The 25,827-nt window shown below is 44.1% G+C and overlaps 1 protein-coding gene across 1 annotated transcript; it reads left to right on the plus strand.

Moving 5' to 3' along the window:
• The first annotated feature begins 4,535 nt into the window (after window positions 1–4,535).
• LOC132385763 (zinc-binding protein A33-like) lies at window positions 4,536–24,590 on the plus strand. The gene is made up of 6 exons (XM_059957988.1): window positions 4,536–4,606; window positions 5,296–5,391; window positions 5,774–6,007; window positions 7,629–7,651; window positions 7,739–7,857; window positions 23,841–24,590. Exons 1-6 carry the CDS (start codon window positions 4,574–4,576, stop codon window positions 24,392–24,394), a joined length of 1,059 nt encoding a protein of 352 aa, XP_059813971.1. The 5' UTR covers window positions 4,536–4,573; the 3' UTR covers window positions 24,395–24,590.
• Window positions 24,591–25,827: the final 1,237 nt, after the last annotated feature.

Here is a 25,827-nt window from a genome sequence, read left to right on the forward strand (position 1 = left end):
ATATTGTGTACAGTTTTGGTCTCCAGGTTTAAGGAAGGACATTCTGGCAATTGAGGAAGTGCAGCGTAGATTCACTAGGTTGATTCCTGGGATGGCAGGGCTGTCTTACGCAGAGAGATTGGAGAGATTGGGCGTGTACACGCTGGAATTGAGGAGATTGAGAGGGGATCTGATTGAAACATTTAAGATAATTAAAGGATTTGGTAGGATTGAGGCAGGAAATATGTTCCAGATGTTGGGAGAGTCCAGTACCAGAGGGCATGGATTGAGAATAAGAGGTCAGTTATCTAAAACAGAGTTGAGGAAGAGCTTCTTCTCCCAGAGAGTTCTGGAGGTGTGGAATGCACTGCCTCGGAAGACGGTGGAGGCCAATTCTCTGGATGCTTTCAAGAAGGAGCTGGATAGATATCTGATGGATAGGGGAATCAAGGGATATGGGGACAAGGCAGGGACTCAGAATGGCGGTGCAGACTCGAGGGGCCGAATGGTCTACTTCTGCACCTATTGTCTATTGTCTATTGTCTATTCTTCCCTTTGTGACACCCTGCTTGCTCCGTGGCCCCCGGTATGAAGCTCAAACTGTTGCAACACCTACCCTTTAAATTCATGGCTGAGGCTGTGTTGTATCTGTTCGCTGTTTGAGTTCAATATTAAATGAAGAGCATTGAATGGGAAGGAAGGTTTGAATAGAAGAATAAAGATCTCCTCTGAAGGTATATGGGGTCCTGGTGAGAGCGTACATGGAACACTGTGCACAGGTCTGGTCTCCCTCCCGGAGTCAGCCTGTGGGATGAAGGGAATGAAGAGATTTCCCAGATTGATTTAGGAGGTGAGGTAGTGTCCTCGGAGAGATTATACTGACCAGGCCTGTCTCAAAATTAGAGAAATAAAAGGCCGTCTGACTGAGACAGACACAGTCTCACAGGGTATTGACAGGGTAGAGGCAGGAATGATGTTTCCTTTGGCTGTGGTGAGGAACCGGGGTCACAGAATCCGAGTTCACCTCAGCAGGACTGAGATGAGGAGAAATTTCCTCACCCAGAGGGCAGTGAATCTTTGGAATTTTCTCCACAAGGTTTCTAAGTTCAAAGGACAAATTTTGGGGCTCTGCGATGCTGGGAACGTTGCGAGAAAGTGGCGCTGATCTCAAAGATCAGGCATATTCTGAGTGAAAGACAGAACAAAAGCAAAGGGCCGAATGGCCTGCTCCTGGTTCCTTTTTCTAAAGTCCGAGTTTACCTTTACATGGGACACTGTGCACAGGTTTGGTCCCCGACCCAGTCTATCGGATAAAGGGAATGAAGAAGTTTCCCAGATTGATTTTGGGTTGTGGTAGAGACCTTAAAGAGATTACAATGATGGGGCATGTCTCAAAACTAGAGAAATAAGAGCTGGTCTGACTGCAATAGACACAAACACAGGGTATTGACAGGGTAGGGGGACAGAACGACACTCCCCTGTCCGGGGGGGGGGGGGGGTGTTGATCAAGGGGTCACAGACAGGGCTGAGATCCGGAGAAATTTCCTCACCCAGATTGCTGGTTAATATTTGGAATTTTCTCCACAAGTTTTCAAATTCAAAAGTCAAATTTAGGGGCTCAGCGATGATGGGAACGTTGCAAGAAAGTGGCGCTGATGTCAAAGATCGGGTATTCTGAGGAAAGGGTGGAAGAGGCGCAAAGGGCCGACTGGCCACGCCTGCTCCTGTTTCTTATTTTCAGAAGCACGAGTTTACCTTTGTGCCTTGTTCTCCCTTGGTTTTCAGCCGTTCGGATTGCACAGGGGAGCGGTGAGAGCTCCGGAGATCCATCGGCAGCCGCTGCGGGGCAGCTCCCGTCTCCGGGCAGGAAGGGACGGGTCTGGGAGAGAACTCCAGACAACAGGCCCCGATCCTCGACGGGGAAAGGCCAGGCGCCCTCCGTGTAGCTGAAACATCTCACGGAATCTTCGCCAGTCTCTTCAGCTCTGCCTTCGAAAGGATTCACGACCCGCCGGTGGTGCAGCCGAAATCCGAGGCGCAGCTCCCGGTCTCCGGCCCACTCGGTCCCGGTTCCAAACTCAGGCCCGGCCGGGCGCTCAGCGTCCCGCCCACTAACACCCTCAGCCAATGGGAGCACCTCTCTCCCTGCGGTGATCTCTGATTGGCTGTGTGTGTGAGAGGACGGGCTGCTGCTGGGAGCTGGACATGTCAGTCACAGTTTGTTCTTAGGATTTTGATTCTGTGATCCTTGGTTCCACTGCCCAGCCAGGAGAAATATCATTCCTGCCCCTACCCTGTAAATACCCTGTGAGACTGTGTCTGTCTCAATCAGGAAGTTTCTCCATATAAACCTTGTGTTAATGAAATTGGTGACAGTTCTTTCAGACCAGCAGCTTTAACCACAAGGACACCAGACAGTGGTCAGCACGGAATGTCCTGCAGTTACTGCAGCAGAAGGACTGGATGGACACAGTGGAGTGGTTCCCTGAGCAGACAGTCCAGAACATCTGGCAGAATGCCTCATCACCACATCTCACCAACAGGCACCAAGTCCTCGCCTCGTCTGACGGCGAGAGGGCCCCTCCCAGTCTGATCCTTGCTGCATGCCCGGAGATCACTCCCACAGCGCGCTGCCCCGAGATTACTGCAGTGGAGACGAGACGGTCTCTCACCTCTTTGCGGACTGTGGGCTGGCGAAGATCTGTGGAGAAAGATGCAAGGGCCTGTGCCACAGCAACTGCGTGACAGAAGGCTCACTGATCCTCAGGCTGTTCCTAGGACGCGCAGAGAAACGGACAGCGAGTGCTGCTGGAAGATCGTCAACTCGGGGAAAGACCCTCGAAACCTGTTGGCCTGCCATCACATCGAGATGTCCGGAGAGCAGCGGTTCCCAACCTCGGGTCCACGGTTACTGGTATCGGTCTTTGGCACAAAATGTTGGAAACCCCTGTGATGCACCATCAATAACTCTCGGAGAAGTGAGTCAAGGTAGGCTGTTATTGGCTGGAAGAAAGCACCGTCAGCAGCAAGCGACCTCCACACAACGTCCTGGAGACTGAGGGAGGAGCAGTGCCACCAATCGCCTTTATACAGGGGTCTGTGGGAGGAGCCTCAGGAACAGTCAGCGCGCGGGGGAGGGGGGGGGGGGTGTCCAGACAGGTATATGTAGTTCACCACACCCTGTCATACAGGAATGCTGCCGACTGGCACAGTCCAGACTACAGGGACGCCACTGGAACTATCGGGTCCCTCTACTGCTCGACTGCGAGAGGCCGGGTTGGCTGAGGAAGCCTCACAATTATTGTTCACCACCCCAGGTGGCACATGAGCGACAACAGACAACAGAATACCCCACAGAGAACGAATGTAACTTCATTGGGTAAAGGGATTGGCACGTTTTATCATTCTAAGTATTTTATATAAAGCTTATTTTGATTAAAAAAAAATGTATCAACATCTGATCTGTATCCAGAGTGAAGGAGACCAGGCCCTTGATGGGAGATGGGTCGGACATGGGTCAAGTCACGAAGTTTTTCTCACGAAGGGCTGTTCAAATCAGGACCTCACCGAGAAAATAACATTTTCCACCCTGTGACGTAAAATGACCAGTCCTGTGCTTTTTCCTGCAGCCACGGGTCGGTCATCACCACTGCATCTCTCTCCTCACAGCACAATATTCTCTCCGCATCCCCAGTTTAATGGCATGTTTTCACTGTTTACTTATCCACCGTTTTACACTCCAGTCTGACTCTCTTAGACCTGGAGAAAGATAAAAAAACGAGCTGCTGGAGGAACTCAGCGGGTCGGGCAGCATCTGTGGAGGTAAATGGACAATCGGCATTTCGGGTTGAGACAGTTCAGGTGAAGGATCTCGATCCGGAAAGGTCCTTCCGATCGGAGCGATGGGGCCTTTCGACATTCAGCTAACGTTTTTTGTCGCTCTAGGTGTTCACGAGATGGGGTTGCTGGGTTTATGGCCAACTCACCTACGCTCGTCGCCGGGATTAGACAGTCCATTGGGCGTTTTCTTATCTTTTCCCTGTTTAATTTGTTTTTGATCCCACACTAACATGGAAATAGCCAGAATTTCCACTGAACATATCCAGCAGCAGAATGTTCACTCCCTGAGACTGCAGCGCGCGTAGTGGTCAATCGCGGTACTGCAGGGGATCAGTTGCTCCCCGAAAGTGAAAACATTCTGAATCAGGAAGTTAACATGGCTTCGAAAAGAAAGGCCGAGAGTTGGACCGAGGAGGCAATTTGTCCCGTCTGCCTGGATTTCTTCACCGATCCGGTTATACTGGAGTGCGGACACAACTTCTGTCGCTCTTGTATCACACGGTGTTGGGAAGAGCAGGAGAGAAACTCCTGCCCGGAATGTAGAGAGGCGTTTGCTGACTGCACCCTCAGGGTGAATCGGGCCTTAGCAAATCTGGCTGAAAAAGCTCGAAATCTAAACCTGAACCCGAAAGGGAAGGAAAGTAAACGTCACTGCAAGGAACATGAGGAAGAATTGAAGCTGTTTTGTGAAACGGACAGGACATCGATCTGTGTGATCTGTAGAGACGCGCAGGAACACAGAGAGCACCGCTTCATGCCGATTAAAGAAGCTGTTAAAATCTACACGGTAAAAATAACATTAATTTAATACTTAACGCATTTCCTTTCTCCTACAAATCATCACACGAGCCTCTATAACTAACACATCATTCTCTGCAACTTCTGCCGTCTCCAACGGGATTCTAGCATCTCTCCGTCCCACAGCCCACCTCCTCACCCCGCAACTCACCGCTCTCGATACGGATCGCGCTCTACATACTGTATCGCCCTGATCCAGTCGCTCCTCTCCACTGATCTCCCTCCTGGCACTGATACTTGAAAATGGGACAAGTGGGATCTGACTCCTAACCTCCTCCCTCGTCACCATTCAGGGCCGCAAACAGCCCAGTTCCTCCCGTTTCTTCCATGGCCGATTGTCCTCTCGTATTAGATTACTTCTTCTACAGCCCTTTACATCTTCCACCTGTCCCCTCTCAGCTTCTCACTTCATCATCCTCCCCCACGTTCCCCCTCACGATGTCTCACCCGTCACCTGTCAGCTGGTTCTCATCCCCAACCTTTTTATTTTGGCTCCTGTCCCATTGCTTCCCAGTCCTAATGAAGGGTCTCATCCCGGAACACCGACTGTTTATTTCCCCTGAATAGATGCTGCCTGACTCACTGAGTTCCTCCGGCATTTTGTGTGATGATCGGGTTTGATCACCTGTTTCTTTTGGTGCATCTTTGTTTCTATTTCCTTCACTCTCTTACTTCTAGGATCAGATAAAATCTTCCTTAGACTCTCTCACAAAAAAGAAATCAGACTTCCAGGAAAAGGAGCAGCAACAGAAAGAGAAGATTTCCGGAGTTCGGGTGAGGCTTCCTGAGCGGAATTTCTGATATTACTGTCGATTTTTGCTCCATTTCATGCAGAATAGCCGAGTATCGCAGCTCCAGTGACCTGGGTTCGATCCTGACCTCCGCTGCTGTCTGTGTGGAGTTTGCAGACTCCCCCTGTGACCACGAGAGACTCCGACACATCCCAAGGACATACTGGATGAATGGCATATTACCGTTAACCTTGTAAAGGTGGGGACGGTGTGTGTGAATCAGATGGGAGTTTATGGGTAGGTTTCAGGAAAACGTGAGGGAATGGTGTTGACGGGAATGCATGGACTTTGACAGACCGAACTGAACGACAAAAGGAAACAGAGCACAGCAATGCAGTATATTAATCTTCACTTTCATTGGACAGGAACAGTCACACAGCCTTCAGTCCCACGTCACATCCCAGTTTGCTGAACTGCGCCAGATTATCACTGAGAAAGAGCAGAGCTTACTCAGGCACCTCAGGAAAGAAGAGAAGAGGATTCTCAACCCAATGAAGACAAATCTTCGGGAGATTCAAGAGAATATAAGGTTTATTCAGGAGGAAATCACTAAGTTAAAGGAACAGATGGATCAAAAAGACAGTGTGATATTTCTCAAGGTGAGGGATTATATTTCAATTTGTTTCTGTCAAAGGGCACGAAATGAACAGTGGTATATTTGAAATAAACACAGCACCGAGGCCAATTTTAACAAATTAATTGCCGCTCTGGCGACTTCACACAGAAGGCAGTGAAGGCCAAGTCTCTGGATACTTTCAAGAGAGAGTTAGATAGAGCTCTTATAGATAGTGCTGTCAAGGTATATGGGGAGAGGGCAGGAACCGGGTACTGATTGTGTATGATCAGCCATGATCACAGTGAATGGTGGTGCTGGCTAGAAGGGCTGAATGTCCTACTCCTGCATTTATTGTTTATTGTCCCAAAACTATTCAGGGTTGTTGTTGTCCCATAATAATAAGATTATTAAGGGATTGGACACGCTGGAGGCAGGAAGCATGTTCCCGCTGATGGGTGAGTCCAGAACTAGAGGCCACAGTTTAAGAATAAGGGGTAGCCCATTTAGAACAGTGATGCAGAAAAACTTTTTCACCCAGAGAGTGGTGGATATGTGGAATGCTCTGCCCCAGAAGGCAGTGGAGGCCAAGTTTCTGGATGCATTCAAGAGAGAGTTAGATAGAGCTCTTATAGATCGTGGGGTCAAGGGATTTGGGGAGAGGGCAGGAACGGGGTACTGATTGTGTATGATCAGCCATGATCACAGTGAATGGCTGTGCTGGCTAGAAGGGCCGAATGGCCTACTCCTGCACCTATTGTCTATTGTCCTAAAACTGGGCTTCCACAACTTCTGTACATCCCAGGACAGAATGCAAATTTCTCTGAAGTTATTTACTCCGATCATAACACAGAGCTGCGGACTATATCCTTAATTCTACATTAAATATCCTCTAAAACTCTCATTAACTCCCATTTCCATTCACAGGTTGTGAGTGTATCTGGTGCGGTGGCTGTGAGGGTCTCTTTATCAATCAGTGAGAACAAAGAATTTGACCCACACATCAGGCTTATCTTCTCTATCTGGTTCCCATCAGATTAGGGAAACTATTATTGTCTCTTTACTTTTATAGATAACATTCAAATGAACGTTCAATCGTTCAAAACATAACCAGGCCATTCGGCCCATTTTCTCATCTCAATTTCCCTCTTCACAATTCTCCTGCCACTTGCTCACCACAACCAGCAACAGTGCCCCGAAATCTCTGGTCCTTCACGTGTTTACCCAGCCTCCCCATTACATTCAGTCTCTGCTGTTCCATTTCAGCCACTCTTGTGGCACTGAGTTCCACATCCTCCTCACTAAATTTCTTGTGGAATTTGTTAAAATCCATCTGGAATTACATCTCCCCACAAATCTCCCCATAAATAGAGGTACTTCCTCCACCCGCACACAATCACACACATCACTGATCTTAAATTCCTCCATCCTATCACACTGACGTCATATCCGGATGATAATGCACAGCCTGTCCTGTCTTCCCTGTAAGTTTCATCCTCTCAGTAATGGTCTGACATTCAGACACTTTCCTTGTAAGTTCTGCATTGTCCGTGTGTGTGAATGATTGCGGGAGTGGGAATTTTCATCACCTTGTAATGATCCGGATGAAATTCAGGATATGTACAGTACCTCCAAGTCTAATCGCATTTGTGTTTTATTTATTTCAGGCGGAAGCTCGTCGGAACAGAAGGTAGGACAGACTCTTTACTGAAACCCTGAATGGATTTGTAAAATAGTTCAGAATAGCAAGTTATAACCAGCAGTTTAATATTTACAGGATTAATGATGATATCCAGGAATTGTCAGTGATAGATGAGACCCAAACGGTTGAAAAATTCGATCACCTCTATTTGTTGAAAACAGTGCTGAGAGAAACGCTTGATGCTATTAATCGAGGTAAAAATTATAAAGTTTCATTTCTCGTTGTTAATGAAGCTCAATTTAGTTCCAATTTGAGGCAAAGATTGTCTGTAATACTGGGCTGAAGGGGAACTGAACTTTATTCCACATCAAGCCCACCAGCCGGGGGACATCACTGTCACATGGTCAGCTGGAGATGTCAGACCCCTGGACACACCAGCACAGGGTCACAATACAACCAACACACGGAACTGGCAGATGAACCACTGTGTTCCAATCCCAGGCAAATGCACTAACACACCAGGACATGAGTTTGGATCTACCAGAGGAGCTGGGAATTTAATACTGACGATTATATAGTAGGGAATAAAAGTGGGTATCAGTGTGGTGACAGGGATTGTCAGGAAAATACACAAGTTTTTCATGTGCCCTGTGAGTGCAGACTCTGACTGACACAGGTCTTCCCCCTTCCGGATCAGCATCTCTCACTGTTGTTAGAGGCAGAAGAGGGGAGTGGTCATGATCGGGGACTGTATCGCCAGGGGAACAGACAGGAGACTCTATTGATGTGAACGGGATACCCGAATGGTATGTTGTCTCCTGGGTGCCAGGGTCAGGGATGACTCGAATCGTGTCCGCAGCATTTTAGAGAGGGAGGGAAAAGAGCCAGATATCTTTGTAAATTTGTGACAATGACATTGGAAGTAAAAGCAAAGAGGTCCTGAAAATAGAATTTGGAGAGCTTGGTAGAAAGTTCAGAAGCAGCACCCCCAGGGTTGTAATTTCTGGATTGCTGCCTGTGCCACGTGCTGGTGAGGGTAGAAACAGGATAATTTGACAGATAAACATGGCTGAGAAGATGGTGCTGGGAACAGGGCTTCAGATTCTTGCATCATCGGGATCTGTTCTGGTGGAGGAATGACCTGCTCAAAAGGGATGGTTCGCACCTCGACCCAAGGGAGAACAATATTCTCACAGAGAGGTTTGATAGAGCTGTTAGGGAGGGTCTGAACTAATTTGGTGGGGGGTGCTCGGGAAATGGAGTGAAGGGATAGGACTGATTGTAAAAATGCAAAGATAGCGTGCAGTCAGACTATCAGATAGGGCGGACAGAGGAGAAGAGAAAATTGCAGCCAGTAGGATGAGTATCAGTGCATTAGGGATGCAGAATTAAAAAGGGTAGCAGATACAGTACACAAAGTGCTATATCTCAATGCATGGAGTATGAGATATAAGGTGGATGATCTTGTTGCACTATTACAGGTTGTCAGGTATGATGTTGTGGCCATCACGGAATCGTGGCTGAAGGATGGTTGTAGTTGGAATCTGAGTGTCCAAGGTTACAGAATGTATCGGTGGGATAGGAAGGTCGGGTGAGGGAGTGGTGTGGCTCTGTTGGTAAATCAGCAGCAAGATGTGACATCGGATTAGAAAATGTTGAATCCTTGTAGGTTGAGGTAAGGAACTGCAAAAGTAAAAATGCCACTGACACCAGTCATATACAGGCCTCCCAACAGTCAGTGGGTTGAGGACCACAGATTACAACTGGAAATAGAAAAGGCTGATAAAAAGGACAATGTTATGATAATCATGGGAGATTTTAACATGCAGGTCAATTGGGAAAATCAGGTTGGTAAAGGATCTCAAGGGAGTGAGTATGTTGAATGCAATGTGATGGCTTTCTAGAGCAGTTTGTCGTTGAGCCTACTCGGGGAACAGCTCTACTGGATTGGGTGTTATGTCTTGAACCAGAGGTGAGTAGTTAAAAGATCCCTTAGGAGGCAGAGCTCACAACATGACCGAGTTCAACTTGAAATCTGAGAAGGAGAAAGTAAAGCCTGACATTGTAGTATTTCAGAGGAGCAAGATAAATTACAGTGGTCTGAGAGAGGAATTGGCCAAAGCAAATTGCAAGGAGATGCTGGCAGTGATGACAGCAGAGCAGAAATTGTGTCAGTTTCTGGGAAAATGAAGAAGGTGAAGGATAGATGTATTCCAAAAATAAATAAATACTCAAATGGCAAAATAGTAAAACTGTGGCTGACAATGGAAGACAAATTAACGGAAAGGCAAATGTTAGGGCATACAAGAAAACAAAAATTAGTAGGATGACAGAGGATTGGGAAGCTTTTAAATATCTACAGAGAGGAACTGAAAGAATGACTAGGATGAAAACAAAAACAAGAAATTGATTTGAATTGAATTGACTTTTTACTTACATCCTTCATATACATGAGGATTAAAAATCTTTACGTTACATCTCCGTCTAAATGTGCAATGTGCAATTTATAGTAATTTATGATGAATATTATGTACAACAGGCTGGTTAATATAACATAGAAATACAGTGAGTTAATCAGTCTGATGGCCTGTTTGAAGAAGCTGTCCCGGAGTTTTGGGCTCCTCAACTAAGAAAAGATGTGCTGGCATTTCAGAAGTTTAGTTTCATAAGGATACTTCCAGGAATGAAAGGGTTATCATTCGAGGAACTTTTGATAGCTCTGTGTCTGTACTAGCTGGAATTTAGAAAGATGAGGGGTGATCTCATTGAAGCGTTTCGAATGTTGAAAGTCCTAGACAGAGTAGATGTGGAAAGGATGTTTCCCATGGTGGTGGAGTTTAAGACAAGATGGCACAGCCTCAAGATAGAGGGGCGTCTATTTAAAAGAGATGCGAAGAAATTTGTGCTAGCAGCTGGTGTATTTGTGGAACTTGTTGTGTGTATTTAAGGCAGAGCTTGATAGTTTCCAGGTTGGACACAGCATCAAACGTTACGGGAAGAAGACCAGGGGGTGGGGCTGAGGAGGAAAAATAAGGATCAGCCATGATTGAATGGCGGAGCAGACTCGATGGGCAAATGGCCTAATTCTGCTCCTATGTCTTATGGTGATCAGACCACGATATTGAAGCATTGTGAGAATGAGCTCGGACACACCAACAAGCATTGACATGGGTCAAGATTTCATCTCTGGAGAAGCACACACAGCATAACCGCCCTGGCAAAGCTCCCTCACACACATACACAGGAAGGACTGGCAGGTTGTAGTCAGAGTCTCAGCAATGTACGTTGTTATTTCCCTCAGTAACCTGGAAACCAATCTCTTCAGAGACAGTCATTAATTCATTTAAACAACTCAATCACGTGTGACACATTGTCAACACACACCAGACATGTGATGACACACTGTAACATACAAATTCTTCAACGTGCACACTGTCCTTCAATGTGTATACACACCACACAGATATTTACCACAATCAACACACACACACACACACACACACACACACACACACACACACACACACACACACACACACACACACACACACACACACACACACACACACACACACACACACACACACACTATCAGAGTGTGACACACGGCCACAGAAATAGGCACAAATTCCCAGTTAGGATTGGAATCTGCCGTCCTTACCCAGTCTGTCTGTTCTGTGACACTAAGCTGCCCTCTGACGTGACGTCACATCAACACTTCACAGACAGACTCCGGGGTGAGATTCCTCAGGAGGATGATCTGAGAGGGTTTGATGGATGTTGAACCCACGCCCACTTCATCAATCTGCAAGACTATGATGTCTTCTTCAGCATGGCCCATTTGTGTGTGTTTGCGCCCCCCCCCCCCCATTCCACCAACCATTCCCCATCCTGCCCAAATTTATTTTAAAATATTTTATTTTTACCTGTTTCTACAGCGACTGAGGGCAAATTCCATTTACCGACCTCCCTCTCTGTGAGAATCTTACCCGATAGACCACTGAGAAAAAATTTCCGTCTCACGTTCAGTCCGAGCCCTCTGGTTCTGTCCTCCCATTTCTTGGAAAAATAAACTTTATTTAAGCTCCTTATGAATTATTTACTTTGATAAGGGGTCATACCTGAACATCCTACACTACAGCTGAATAGCCCAAGCTTTTAACCCAGGCCCCCAGACCTGGTAACATCCTCCTGAAGCCTCCTGTCCAGTGTAATGACATCCTCCCCATATTCGGGAACCGGAAATGCAGACAATGCTCCACTTGTAGTCTATCATCGATATCAAAGGCCTTGCTGACTTTCATGTGGACAGTGAGGAATAGGCTGATGAATACAGGACTGGGACAAGAAGGGCGGCGTGGGAGCTATGTTCTGAAGGAAGGCAGATGAAAAAAAACTTCGCGTACAAGAACAGCGAGACAGCGCAGGACAGCGCGGAGAGTATAAAAGAATGACCATCCTATACAGCGGGCAGCGGAGTGGGTGGCAGCAGAGTGTAGGGCTTTGGCTCAACGGGCTCAGGCGGTAACGGGAAGAGGCGAGAGCGAGGCACCGACTCTTTTTCTCCCCTTGGCAAATCGGCCCGGACGGACGGGGGAACAGCAGGGTACATTAACTAACGGTTTAAATAGTTCGTGTGCTTGGCGAAGTAAGTGGGGGAGTAGACCTATCTTTCTTTGTTTAATTCCTGAAGAATTTGGTAGCATGTCTACAGGGTTAGTGCTTTGTTCAGGGTGTCAGATGTCGGTATCCGGGGAGACCTCCAGCCTCCCTGACAGCCACATCTGCACCAGGTGAACCGAGATTCAGCTCCTCGGAGACTGTGTTAGGGATCTGGAACAGCAGCTTGATGTCCTACTGCTTATTAGAGGAAATGCAGAGGTGATAGACAGGAGCTACAGGGAGGTAGTCATCCCTAGGCTACAGGGGTCAAAAAACTGGGTGACTGTCAGGAGAGGGAAGGGAAATGCCCGGATAGTGGAGATCACCCCTGTGGCTGCCCCCCTCAGCAACAAGAATATCGTGTCGGATGCTGTTGAGGGGGATGACCTGGCAGGGGACGGCCCCGGTGACCGGGTCTCTGGCACTGAGCCTGGCGCTGTTGTGCAGGAGGGAAGGAGGGAGAAGAGGAATGCGGTAGTCATAGGGGATTCCATAGTCAGTGGAACAGACAGGAAATTCTGTGAGCCTGATAGAGATACCCGCATGGTGTGCTGCCTCGCAGGTACCAGGGTACGGGATGTCTCGGATCGGGTCCAGAATATTCTGAAGGGAGAGGGCGAGCAGCCAGCTGTCTTGGTAGTTGTTGGTACCAATGACATAGAGAGGACAATGGAGAAGGTCCTGAAGAGAGATTTCCGAGAGTTAGGAAGGAAGCTGAGAAGCAGGACCTCCAGGGTAGTAATCTCAGGATTGCTACCTGTGCCACATGCTAGCGAGGGCAAGAATAGTAGGATCAGGCAGATGAATGCGTGGCTGAGAGACTGGTGCAGGGGGCAGGGCTTCAGATTCTTGGATCATTGGGATTTCTTTAGGGGGAAGTATTAACTGTTCAAACAGGACGGGTTGCACCTGAACCTCAGTGGGATCAATATCATAGCGGGAATGTTTAATAGAGATGTTAGGGAGGGTTTAAATTAATTTGGCAGGGGGATTGGAAACCGGAATGATAGAGTGGAGGAGGGGAAAACATAAATACATCTAAGATAGTGAGCAGTAAATATGTCAGAAGGACAGGAAGGTGATGGGGCAAATTTGCAGCCAATCGGATGAGTTGCAGTGCAATCAAAATAAAAAGTACCAAATACTGGACTTAAGGTGTTATACTTAAATACACACAGCACAAGGAATAAGGTGGATGATCTTGTCGTACAGCTACCGATTGGCAGGTATAATTTTGTGGCCATCGCTCAGACGTGGCTAAAGGATGCATGTCTCTGAGAGCTGAACGTCCAAGGATACACGGTGTATCGGAAGGATAGGCAGGTTGGCAGAAGGGGGGGCGTGGCTTTATTGGTAAGAAATTATATTAAATCATTAGAAAGAGGTGAAATAGGATCGGAAGGTGCAGAATCTTTCTGGGTTGAGCTAAGAAATAGCAGGGATAAAAGGACCCTGATGGCAGTTATCTACAGGCCTCCTAACAGCTGCAGTGATGTGGACTACAAATTACAACAGGAAATAGAAAAGGCTTGCCAGAAGGGCAGTGTTATGATAATTGTGGGGATTTTAACATGCGAGTGGATTGGGAAAATCAGGTCGACACTGGATCTCAAGAGAATTTGTAGAATGTCTACGAGATGGCTTTTCAGAACAGCTTGTTGTTGAGCCCACCAGGGGATCAGAGCTACCGGATTGGATATTGTGCAATGACCCAGAGGTGATTAGAGAGATTGAGGAGAAGGAACCGTTAGGAGGCAGTGATCGTAACATGATTGAGTTCACTGTGAAATTTGAGAAAGAGAAGCCGAAATCCGATGTGTCGGTATTGCAGTGGAGTAAAGGAAATTACAGTGGCACGAAAGAGGAACTGGCCAAATTTGACTGGAAAGGGACACTAGCGGGAGGACGACAGATCAGCAGTGGCTGGAGTTTATGCGAGAAGTGAGGAAGGCGCAACACAGATATATTCCAAAAAAGAAAAAAATTTCGAATGGAAAAAGGATGCGACTGTGGCTGATAAGAAATGTCAAATCCAAAGTAAAAGCAAAGGAGAGGGCATTCAAGGAAGCAAAAAATAGTGGGAAGATAGAGGATTGGGAAGTTTTTAAAAGCTTACAAAAGGAAACTAAGAAGGTGATTGAGGGAAAAGATGAACTATGAAAGGAGGCTAGCAAATAATATCAAATAAGATATTAAAAGCATTTTCAAGTATATACAGAGTAAAAAAACAGGTGAGAGTGGATATAGGACCAATAGAAAATTATGTTGGAGAAAGTTGTAATGGGAGATAAGGAGATGGCTGAGGAACTGAACAAGTATTTTCATCTGTCCTCACTGAGGAAGATATCAGCAGTATACCGGACACTCAAGGGTGTCAGGGATGAGAAGTGTGCGCAGTCACAATTACGACAGAGAAAGTACTCAGGTAGCTGGATAGTCTCAGGGTAGATAAATCTCCAGGTCCAGATGGAATGCACCCTTGTGTTTTGAAGGAAGTAGCTGTGGAGATCGCAGAGGCAATAGCAATGATCGGAGCATGAGGAGTGGAGGTTCCGGAGGAGTGGAAGGTTGTAAATGCCACTCTGGTATTTAAGAAAGGGGCAAGGAAGCAAAAAGTAAATTATAGACCTGTTAGCTTGACATCGGTGGTTTGGAAGTTTCTGGAGTCGATTGTCAAGGATGAGGTTACGGAGTATCTCTAGGGAAATGACAAGATAGGCCAACCTCAGCATGGTTTTCTCAAAAGAAAATCCTGCCTGACAAACCCATTGAAATTTTTTTAGGCGATTAGAAGTAGGCTAGACAAAGGAGATGAAGTGGATGTTGTTTATTTGGATTTTCAGAAGGCCCTTGACAAAATGCCACACATGAGGCCGCTAAACAAGATAAGAGCCCATGGTATATATGTGGATAGAGTGTTGGCTGATTGGCCAGGGATTCCATTCTGGTTGGCTGCCAGTTACCAGTGGTGCTCCACAGGGGTCCGTTGGGGCCACTTCTTTTGACGTTGTATATCAATGATTTGGATTATGGAATAGATGGCTTTGTGGCTAATTTTGCTGATGATACAAAGATCGGTGGAGGGGCCGGTAGTGCTGAGGAAACAAAGAGTCTGCAGAGAGACTTCGATAGATTGGGAGAATGGTCAAAGAAGTGGCAAATGAAATACAATGTTGAAAAGTGTATGGTCATGCACATTGGTAGGAGAAATAAACAGGCTGATTATTACTTAAATGGAGACAGAATTCAAAGTTCTGAGATGCAATGGGACTTGGGAGTGCTCGTGCAGGATACCCTTAAGGTTAACCTCCAGGTTCAGTCGGTCGTGAAGAAGGCGAATGCAATGTTGGCATTCATTTCCAGAGGAATAAAATATAAGAGCAGGGATGTGATGTTGAGGGACTGGTAAGACCTCACTTGGAATACTGTGTGCAGTTTTGGGCTCCTTATTTAAGAAAGGATGTTTTGACATTGGAGAAGGTTCAGAGAAGATTGACTAGAATGATTCCGGGAATGAGAGGGTTAACAGGTGAGGAACACTAGACTGCTCTTTGACTGTACTCCGTGGAGTTTCGATGAATGATGGGGAACCTCACAGAAACATGTCGAATGTTAAAAGGCATGGACAGAGTGGATGTGGCAAAGTTGTTTCCCATGATGGGGGAGTCCAGTGCTAGAGAACATGACTTCAGGATTGAAGTGCGCCCACTCAGAACGGAGATGCAAAGTATTTTTTTTTAGCCAGAGGGTGGTGAATCTGTGAATTTCTTGCGCAGTGGAGGCCAAGTCATTGGGTGTATTTAAGACAGAGATTGATAGGTATGCTAGTAGCCAGGGCATCAAAGGTCATGGTGAGAAGGTGGGGGAGTGGGAATAAATGGCAGAATGGATCAGCTCATGATAAAATGGCGGAGCAGATTGGAACGACCGAACGGCCGGCTTCTGCTGCTTTGTCTTATGGTCTTATTTGAATGCACCAGTATACGTAATAAGGATGTTGTAGCACAGGTAGAGTTTGGAAGGTACAAACTTAGGCAAGTACGACTTTGGTCGAAGGAATAAAGGCATAGACAATTCTGTAAGCAGGGCGAAATTCAAAAATCAGAGGGGCAAAGGGACATGGGTGTCCTTGTGCAGGATTCCCTGAAGGTTAACTTGCTATTTGTGTCAGTGGTAAGATTGGCAAACTCAATGTTTGCTTTCATTTCGAGAGGATTAGAGTACAAGAGCAAGGATGTAATTCTGAGGTTTTAATAAGGCATTGGTCAGAACACACTTGGAGTATTGTGAGCAGTTTTGGTTCCCTTCTGTCGGAAAACATGTACTGGCATTGGATGGGGTCAAGAACATTCACAAGAATAATTCCGGGAATGAAAGAGTTAACATATTAGGAGAGTTTGATGGTTCTGGGCCTGTACTTACAGGAGTTTAGAAGAATGGCTGATTTATTATCCCTTTCAACCCTATTCTCCCGCCTCCTCCCCATAACTTTTGAGACTCTGACTAATCGAGAAGTTTACTTATTAACTTCGCATTAAAAATTAAACAGGAGAAAATCTGCAGATGCTGGTAATCCAAGCTACACAGGTCCTGATGAAGGGTCTCGCCAGATCTCTCTGTCACCTGTCTGGAGAGAGTTGATGTTGGGAGGATGTGGGTGGGCCGAGAACGGTAAGCACAGCCTCCGACTATAGGGATGTCCATTTCGGACAAAGATGAGGAGGAATTCCTTTATCCACGGGATACTGAATCTGCCACAGGCAGCTGTGGAGCCCAAATAATTGACTCTATTTAAAGCAGAGTAACACACACAAATTGTTTGGGGGTGGGGGGGGGGGGAACGTCACGTGATGACGTGGGATCGAGACGCGGATATCCAGCTCTCCCGTAAAAAACTAATAAATTAATGTTTAAATAAAGAAAAGTTAGTAAATATTTCCTAAAAACGACGTCTAAACTACTCAGGATTTTCCTTAGAGATGCCTTCTGAAGAGACAAAAAAGAAAACTATTACTTTGAATATAATACAAGTTGAGCCGGCCACCATGAAGAAGCCTCGGACTCAAGTGCACCTCAATCCGGCGAGACAGAACAGAAATCGCCCGCAGCATCTGTAGTCTCCAAGAAGGAACAACAGGAACTGCGCGTGCGCGCAGGAAAGGGCATGCGCAAACATAAGCATAAGGTACTCCAAATCCCAGCTACCATTGGAAGCGGAAGTGACTATGAACCCGCGGTGGATTCGGATTCTCTGGAACAAACAGATGAAGATCAGGAGGTAAAAGAAGAACAACAGGAAGAGATTGGAGGTGGAAGATATTCTGGACATATAAGTTTTCCTTCTTTGGTGCAAATAATGCATGAATTAAAATAATTTAAAAAATTAAAATAATACAAGAAGATATTAAAAATATGAAGGCTAAGTTTGATAAAATAGTGAAAAAAAACAGGAGAAAATGGACAAGAAAGTTAAAAACCTGGAAGAAATATCGGGAGACACTATTGAGAGAGTAAAGAAAATGGAAGAAAGTACTCCTGCCTGGACATCAGAAAGAAAACGACTGTTGGAAAAAATAGACGTGCTTGAAAATTTTAGTAGACCAAATAATATTAAAATTGTTGGTCTTAAAAGAACGGATAGAGGGAGAGGATCCAATAAAATTTGTTTGAAAAATCGATCCCGGAAAATTTGGAAATGGAAGAGGGAACCCAGTTGATTGAAATCGAAAGGGTCCACAGAGCTTTAAGATCAAAACCCACGACCAATCTTGATAAAATGCTTAAGGTATCAAGATAAAGAAAAGATCCTGAAGGCGGCTGCCCAATATGCCAGAATGAAAAATGAGCCATTGATGATAGAAGAGAAAGCAGTTCTTTTCTATCCTGAAAGAAGTTATGACCTTCAGAAGAGAAAGAAAAAATCTACGCCAGCGAAAAATGTTTTATGGGAAAAGGGTTAGAAATTTATATTGCGCCACGCAGCAACACTGATAATTTTTCGATGACGGAAAAAGAAGATTTTTTACTAATCATCAGGATGCAGAGGAGTTTGCACAAAAACTCCAAAATTCTCACTAGTCATAGTAAAGTTTTAAAACTGAAACAGTTCAAAGATGAAGACAGGGATACTGAAGTGAGATGATGGACATTAAGAGCAGAAGAATATTTAAATATTCTTTTTATTATATGATACGGGGGGGACAGGTAAAAATGTGAGAAATATTTATCGAGAATAGTGATATTTTTTCTTATATATACTTTTTTCACGCTACGGGTGAACTGGGGATACTTCGGATCGATCGCTACGGGATTCACGTGTGTAATCTTGGCGTTTGCCATGACCCGCACAACGGAGGGGGGTGATGTTGTGTATTTTTTTTCATTCACAAAATTAGCAGGAGTTTTTTTTTCTTTTATCTTTCTTTCCTTGCCTGGATGATCGGAGGGGAGACACATAGCAACATGGAGAATTTTAAAATAATTCCCCAAGGTACTATGAGAGTTGAAATATTATGTATTATTATAGAATGGAGTAACCACGTTAAACATAATGAATAATTTACTGATTTTTTCAAGTTTTAATGTTAATGGGCTTAATGGACCGGTGAAAAGAAACAGAATTTTAACATACATTAAGAAAATGAAAATAGATATAGCTTTTATACAAGAAAGGCCTTTAACAGAGATAGAACATCAGAAATTAAAGAGGGATTGGGTCGGAAATGTTATAGCAGCTTCATTTAATTCAAAAGCGAGGGGAGTTGCAAATTTGGTCAACAATACTTTTCCAATTAAAATACAAAATGTATTAATTGATTCTGCGGGAAGATATGTAATTATACATTATCAATTCTTCAGAACTATGGACACTTATGAATATTGATGCACCAAATGAAAACGATGTAAAATTGATACAGGAGTCTTTTTTGAATTTGGCTGACGCACAGGATAAAATATTAATATGTGGAGAATTTAACTTTTGTCTAGACCCAGTTTTAGATAGGTCAACAAAGTTTGTTACAAAACCAAAAGTAGTAAAATTAACTTTATCGTTGATGAAAGATTTCAACTTGATTGATAAATGGAGAAGAATTAACCCAAGAGAAAGAGATTATTCATTATATTCAACTAGACATAAAACTTATTCATGGATAGATTTTTTTCTTACTATCAGCGAATATTCAAGACAGAGTGAAAAATATGGAATATAAAGCAAGAATAATGTCAGATCATTCCCTCTTGATAATGACAATGATAATGATGGATAAGGTGAAATCGATTTACAGATTGAGATTTAATTCAATATTATTAAAACGTCAAGATTGTTGTGATTTTTTGAAAAAACAGATTCAAGTTTTCTTAGATCCAATCTCACATACAGTTGATGATAAATTTATATTATGGGAAGCGATGAAGGCATGTTTGAGAAGCCAGATAATAAGTTATACTTCTAAAATTAAGAAGGAATATATGGTAGAAATAGATCAATTGGAAAAAGAGATTACAAAATTAGAAAAAGAATCTCAAAGATATATGACAGAAGAAAAACAAAGACAACTTGTTAATAAGAAACTACAATATAATACACTCCAGACATATCGTACAGAAAAAGTAATTATGAGAACTAAACAGAAATATTATGAATTAGTTGAAAGATCACACAAGATACTTGTTTGGCAGTTAAAAACAGACCAGGCTTCCAAAACGATAAATGCAATTAGAACAACTGTAAATAAAATTATTTATGAAGCTTTATAAACTTATATTTTTTTTATTCTGAATTGTATCAATCAGAATCACAAAATGATATTGTTGAGATAGAAAGGTTTTTTTATCACAAATAAATCTCCCAAAACTGAATTTGGAAGAACAGATGGGATTAGATGTGCCTTTTACATTAAAAGAGGTCGAAGAAGCTCTCGAATCACGTCAGAGTAATAAGATGGTTTTCCGTCTGAATTTTACAAAAGGTTTAAAGGTTTATTAATTCCTCCTTTTATGGAACTAATACACCAGGCGGATAGAACGCATAAACTTCCAGAATCTTTTTCGACAGCTATTTTAATAGTATTGCCAAAAAAAGACAGAGATCTTTTAAAACCAACATCATATAGACCTATTTCTTTGTTGAACGCGGATTATAAAATAATAGCAAAGATTTTATCTAACAGATTATATAAATACTTACCAAAATTAATACACATGGACAAAGCAGGATTTATTAAAAATAGCCAATCGGCAGATAATGTAACTGGGTTACTTAGCATAATTCATTTGGCACAAAAGAGGGAAGAAATGAGTGTAGCAGTTGCTTTGGATGCAGAAAGTGCATTTGATAGATTGGAATGGGATTTTTTATCTAATGTATTGGAAAAATATGGATTAGGAGTATATTTTAGAAAATGCATTAAAACCGTAAATACTAACCCCAAAGCTAAACTGGTGACAAATGGCCGAATTTCAACATAATTTCAGTTAACAAGGTCAACTAGACAAGGTTGTCCATTACCACCTGCTTTACTTGTGTTGGCGATGGAACCATTAGCTGAATTAATTAGAACTGACTCAGATATTATGGGTTTCAGAGTTAATCTGGAGGAATATAAGATTAGCTTATTTGCTGATGATGTTCTGATTTATCTAACTAACCCATTACATTCGTTGCGTAAATTATCTTCTAGATTGGAAGAATCTGGGAAAATATCAGGGTACAAAATAAATTGGGATAAAAGTGAAATTCTACCACTTACTAGAGGAGATTACAGTCAATGTCGATTAATAACCCTATTTAGATGGCCAATAAATAGTATAAATTATTTAGGTATAAGAGTTGATAATGATATAAAGAATTTATATAAATTAAATTATTTGCCGTTATTGAAAAAAAAATCAAGAGGATCTTGATAAATGGATGATGTTAGCAATAACATTAATAGGTAGAGTCAATGCTGTAAAAATGAATATATTCCCTAGTTTGCAATATTTATTCCAAACATTACCAATACAATTTCAGCAGAATTTTTTAAAAAGAGTTAAATAAATGTGTGAGGAAATTCCTTTGGAAAGGTAAATTGTCAGGAATATCGTTGGAAGAATTGACATGGAAATTTGACCGAGGAGGGTTACAATTACCAAATTTTAATAATTATTACAAAGCAAATCAACTTACATTATTTGCATCTTTATTCGCAAAGAAACCTTTAATTCAAAATAAACTTATCTCTTTTACAATGTATAATCAACTTTTATATAACTGGTTTCACAAAGGGATTAGATATATAGGAGACTGTTTTGAAGGAGGTATATTAATGCCATTTGACCAATTAAAGAATAAATATAAAATATCAATTAACACTCCTTTCTGTTATTTCCAATTAAGGTCTTATTTAAGAGGTAAACTGTGTCAAACAATGTTATTGCTGAAACCTAATGAAATAGTAACTTTAATACATAAAGGAAAAATTTTAAAAATTATTTCTGGTATGTATAATTTGATTCAAAAACAGGCAATTAAACAAGGAATTCATAAGACAAGACAAAAATGGGAAACTGATTTGTATATTAAAATTGATGAAACAAATTGGTCAAGATTATGTCTTGACAGTATGACAAATACAATAAATGTTCGACTAAAATTAGTACAATATAACTTTTTACATCAAATATATATTACACCACAAAAATAAATAGATTAAGCTCAAATTTATCCGATCAATGTTTTCGATGTAATCAAGAAATTGGTAATCTTTTACACTCTACTTGGTCTTGTTCTAAAATTCAACATTTTTGGACAAATGTAAGAGTTTTACTGGAAGAAATTATTGGAATACAACTTCCACACAATCCAATATTGTTTTTACTAGGCGATATTGAAGGGATAAAATCAAAATCCAAATTGAATAAACATCAGAAAAAATTCATAAAAATTGCCTTTGCAGTAGCCAGAAAGGCTATTGCAGTTACTTGGAAAACGGATGCGTACTTAAGTCGGAAGAATAAAATTATTAGCTGCATTCCACTTGCAAAAATGACTTAAAATTTAAGAGATAAATATGAAATATTTCTGAACATTTGGCGCCCTTATTTACAAAAAATAGCGTTATATATATAGGTGCTCCGAAGATAAAATTATTGGTTATCTGGGGAAAGAGAAAAATATACATATTAAAGCTATTATGAACTCCATCGAGCATGTGGGGATCTTCCGATATCCAGGCACTCTTTCTTTCTTTATTTATTTTTTCTTCTTTTTTTTCTATCGGGATGTTGGGGGGAGGGGGAAGGGTTTTTTTTAAATTTCTGTAACCTATTTGAAAATTCAATTTAAAAAATTGTTGTGGGAACAGCAGGCCGGGAAGTTTCTGTGGAAAAGAGTAAACAGTCCACGTTTCAGACTGAAACACTTCATCAGGACCTGTGTTGCTTAAGGGTTCCTGCAAATTCATCCCCTGTCCTAATGAGGGACTGCGGGGGTGGGGTTGTGGGAAAGAGGGCAAAGTCATCCTCATCTGCCATCTTTGCCCCCTCCACCTTCTCATTACGTCTACACGCAGTTCACCCACGGTCTTTCCACCCTTCCCCCTACTGGTTCAATCTGCCATTCATCTCTCCCCTACTGGTTCCCATTATCACCTCCTTTACTGTCTCAAACCATCACACTCCCCCACTTCACACTCACAAATGAATGTGAACATTGTATGACGGGCCTGTTCCTGTGCTGTACTGCTCCATGTTCTCTGTCCACAGTTTCGAAGAATGAGAGGAGATCTCATGAAAACTCAAAATTCTTTCAGGGGTCAACAGGCAGGAGTGAGGGAGGATTTTTCCCCTGTCTGAGGAGTCAAGGGCCAGTGGACTCTCTGCTCTCCGTCCAACGGAAAACCCTTGGGGAGACATTTAACCCTGAGGCCCAGCGGCCTTTCCCCCGATACCCGGTGCCGCGCTGCCCGAGACTCCCGATCCCCGGGGCCGCGCTGCCCGAGACTCCCGATCCCGGGGGCCGCGCTGCCCAAGTCTCCCCACGATCCCCGGGGCCGCGCTGCCCGCATCTACTCCAGGTCCCCGGGACCACTCTGTCCGAGTCTCCCACCCCCCCACGATCCCCGGGACCGCGCTGCCCGAGTCTCCCCCCGATCACCGGGGCCGCGCGGCCCGAGTCTCCCCCCCCCCCACCTCCCGATCCCCGGGGCCGCGCTGACCGATTCTTCCCCCGATCCCCGGGGCCGCGCTGTCCGAGTCTCCCCCCGAACCCGGGGGCCGCTTTGCCCGAGACTCCCCCCGATTCCCGGGACCGCGCTGCCCGAGTCTCCCCCCGATCCCCGGGGCTGCGCTGTCCGAGTCTCCCCACGATCCCCGGGGCCGCGCTGCCCGCATCTACTCCAGGTCCCCGGGACCACTCTGTCCGAGTCTCCCACCCCCCCACGATCCCCGGGACCGCGCTGCCCGAGTCTCCCCCCGATCACCGGGGCCGCGCGGCCCGAGTCTCCCCCCCCCCACCTCCCGATCCCCGGGGCAGCGCTGTCCGAGTCTCCCCCCGATCCCCGGGGACTCTCTAATTTTCTGCTTCTCCTCGCAGTCTCTGTCACCCTGGATGTGGAAACGGCGAGTCCGGATCTCGAGGTGTCTGAGGATCGGAAGAGTGTGAGATTGACCGGGACCTGGACGGATCTCCCTGACACCGGGAAGAGATTCACAATCTGGCCTTGTGTGCTGGGATCGGAGGGATTCACATCGGGGAGACATTACTGGGAGGTGGAGGTGACGGGGAATCGGTACTGGTGTCTGGGTGTCGCCGCAGAGTCTGGAGAGAGGAAGGGAGGGGTCATTCTGTGTCCGGAGAACGGATTCTGGATCATCGGGCGGCGTGGTGACGTGTTACATCGGGATTTTGACGTAATCCTTGATCTCACCTCCCCCGAGTTCCGTCTCGCTGCCTGTCCCATCCCCGGGAGGGTGGGAGTTTATCTCAGTTACGAGTCCGGAACAGTTTCATTTTACAACGCGGAGACCAAGTCCCATCTCCACACCTTCACTGGGAATAAATTCACGGGGAAACTTTATCCTCTCTTCGCGACCTGGGATGTAAACCAGTGGCTGAGAATCTGCTCTGGTTCCGCTAAGGGTCTGTAAACGGGTAGCGTCCCGGGTCCGGCGTCAGGAGTAAAGTCCCTGTAAATATAAGTGTTCGGAGACTGCAGCTAAATACGTGGCTAAGGAGATGATGCGGGAGGGGGCTTCATGTTTCTGGACAATTGGGCTTTGTTCCCGGGAAGGTGGAGCCTGTTCCGACGGGACGGTTTGCCCCTGAGCTGGAGGGGGACTAACATCCTTGCGGGTAGATTTATCAGTACTGCTCGGGGGGGGGGGTGAAGGGGTTAAACTAGATTTGCAGTTGGAGGGGAACCAGAGTGTTAGAGCAGATAGTGAGGTGGAGGAGGATAAAGGTCAAGCGAGGACTGCATGTAGTGACAGAAATCAAGGGTTTGTACATTAGGTTGTAAATTAACCTTCAGAGCTTTAGAAATTGTACAAAATAAACATTTCCAAAAACATTTTGATGAAGAACATGACCAGAACATACGTGAAAAAGTGGCTACTTCAGTTTTATACCGATCGGAATAATTGTCTATGTTAGGAAATATTTTGGATAGTCTCTCCTTTGGTAAATAGTAACAGTGAACAATTTTAAATTGAATTAAACACTGATGGGCACATATTAAAGAAGAATTGACCATCTTCATTAACAAAGGTCATATTACGTTCTCTCTCCCAAACTTGTTTAATCTTTAGTGATCAAGGGGATCTGTTTTTTTTTCTTCAAGATTTATTTATTTTTATTATTATTTATTTTGTGATGGTCGATTAATGACTTTTGAAGAGTTAATTCGCAAATATTCTCTCTCATACACACTTACTGCAATATCTTCAGGTTAGACAATTTTACAAAAATAATTATCTAAGTTTCCATATATGCAAGAATCTGATTTGTTGGATACAAAATTGAATATGAATCCTTTAGTAATTTGGTAAAATTTACAATTTATTTTTAATACATTAATACAAAAAGATAACCTGTCACCTAAGGTTTATACATGATAGAAATATTCGTTGTTTCAGACAAGATAGAGGGGGAGGGATGAAACGGGGAGGAGTGGCATTACTAGTCAGAGAAAACATCACAGCTGTGTGTAGACAGGACAGCCCGGAGGGCTTGTCTACAGAGGTCATTTGGGTGGATCTGAGGAACGGGAAAGGTGTGACCACACTAATAGAGGTGTATTATGGATCGCCCAATGGTCAGAAAGAATTGGAGGAGCAAACCTGTATAAGGATAGTAGACCGAAGAAAGAAACAGGAAGTTGTACTAGTAGGGGATTTTAACTGTCCACATATTGACTGGGACACCCAAACTGTAATAGGGCTAGATGGCTTGGTGTTTGTGAAATGTTTTCAGGAAAGTTTTCTAAATCAATATATAGAGGTACCTACAAGAGAGGATGCAATACTTGATCTCCTATCAGGAAACCAGACAGGTCAGATGACAGAAGTACGTGTAGGCGAAC

The sequence above is a fragment of the Hypanus sabinus genome, assembly GCF_030144855.1.
Source record: "Hypanus sabinus isolate sHypSab1 chromosome X2 unlocalized genomic scaffold, sHypSab1.hap1 SUPER_X2_unloc_18, whole genome shotgun sequence".
Taxonomy (NCBI): Eukaryota; Metazoa; Chordata; class Chondrichthyes; order Myliobatiformes; family Dasyatidae; genus Hypanus; species Hypanus sabinus.

What these genes read in the sequence shown, in the direction of transcription:
- LOC132385763 (XM_059957988.1), top strand. Translation starts at nt 4,574, where the DNA reads ATGCCGATTAAAGAAGCTGTTAAAATCTACACG. An exon ending in AAGCTGTTAAAATCTACACG is followed by an intron (nt 4,607 to 5,295) that starts GTAAAAATAACA and finishes TCTTACTTCTAG; the next exon opens with GATCAGATAAAATCTTCCTT. An exon ending in AGAAGATTTCCGGAGTTCGG is followed by an intron (nt 5,392 to 5,773) that starts GTGAGGCTTCCT and finishes TTCATTGGACAG; the next exon opens with GAACAGTCACACAGCCTTCA.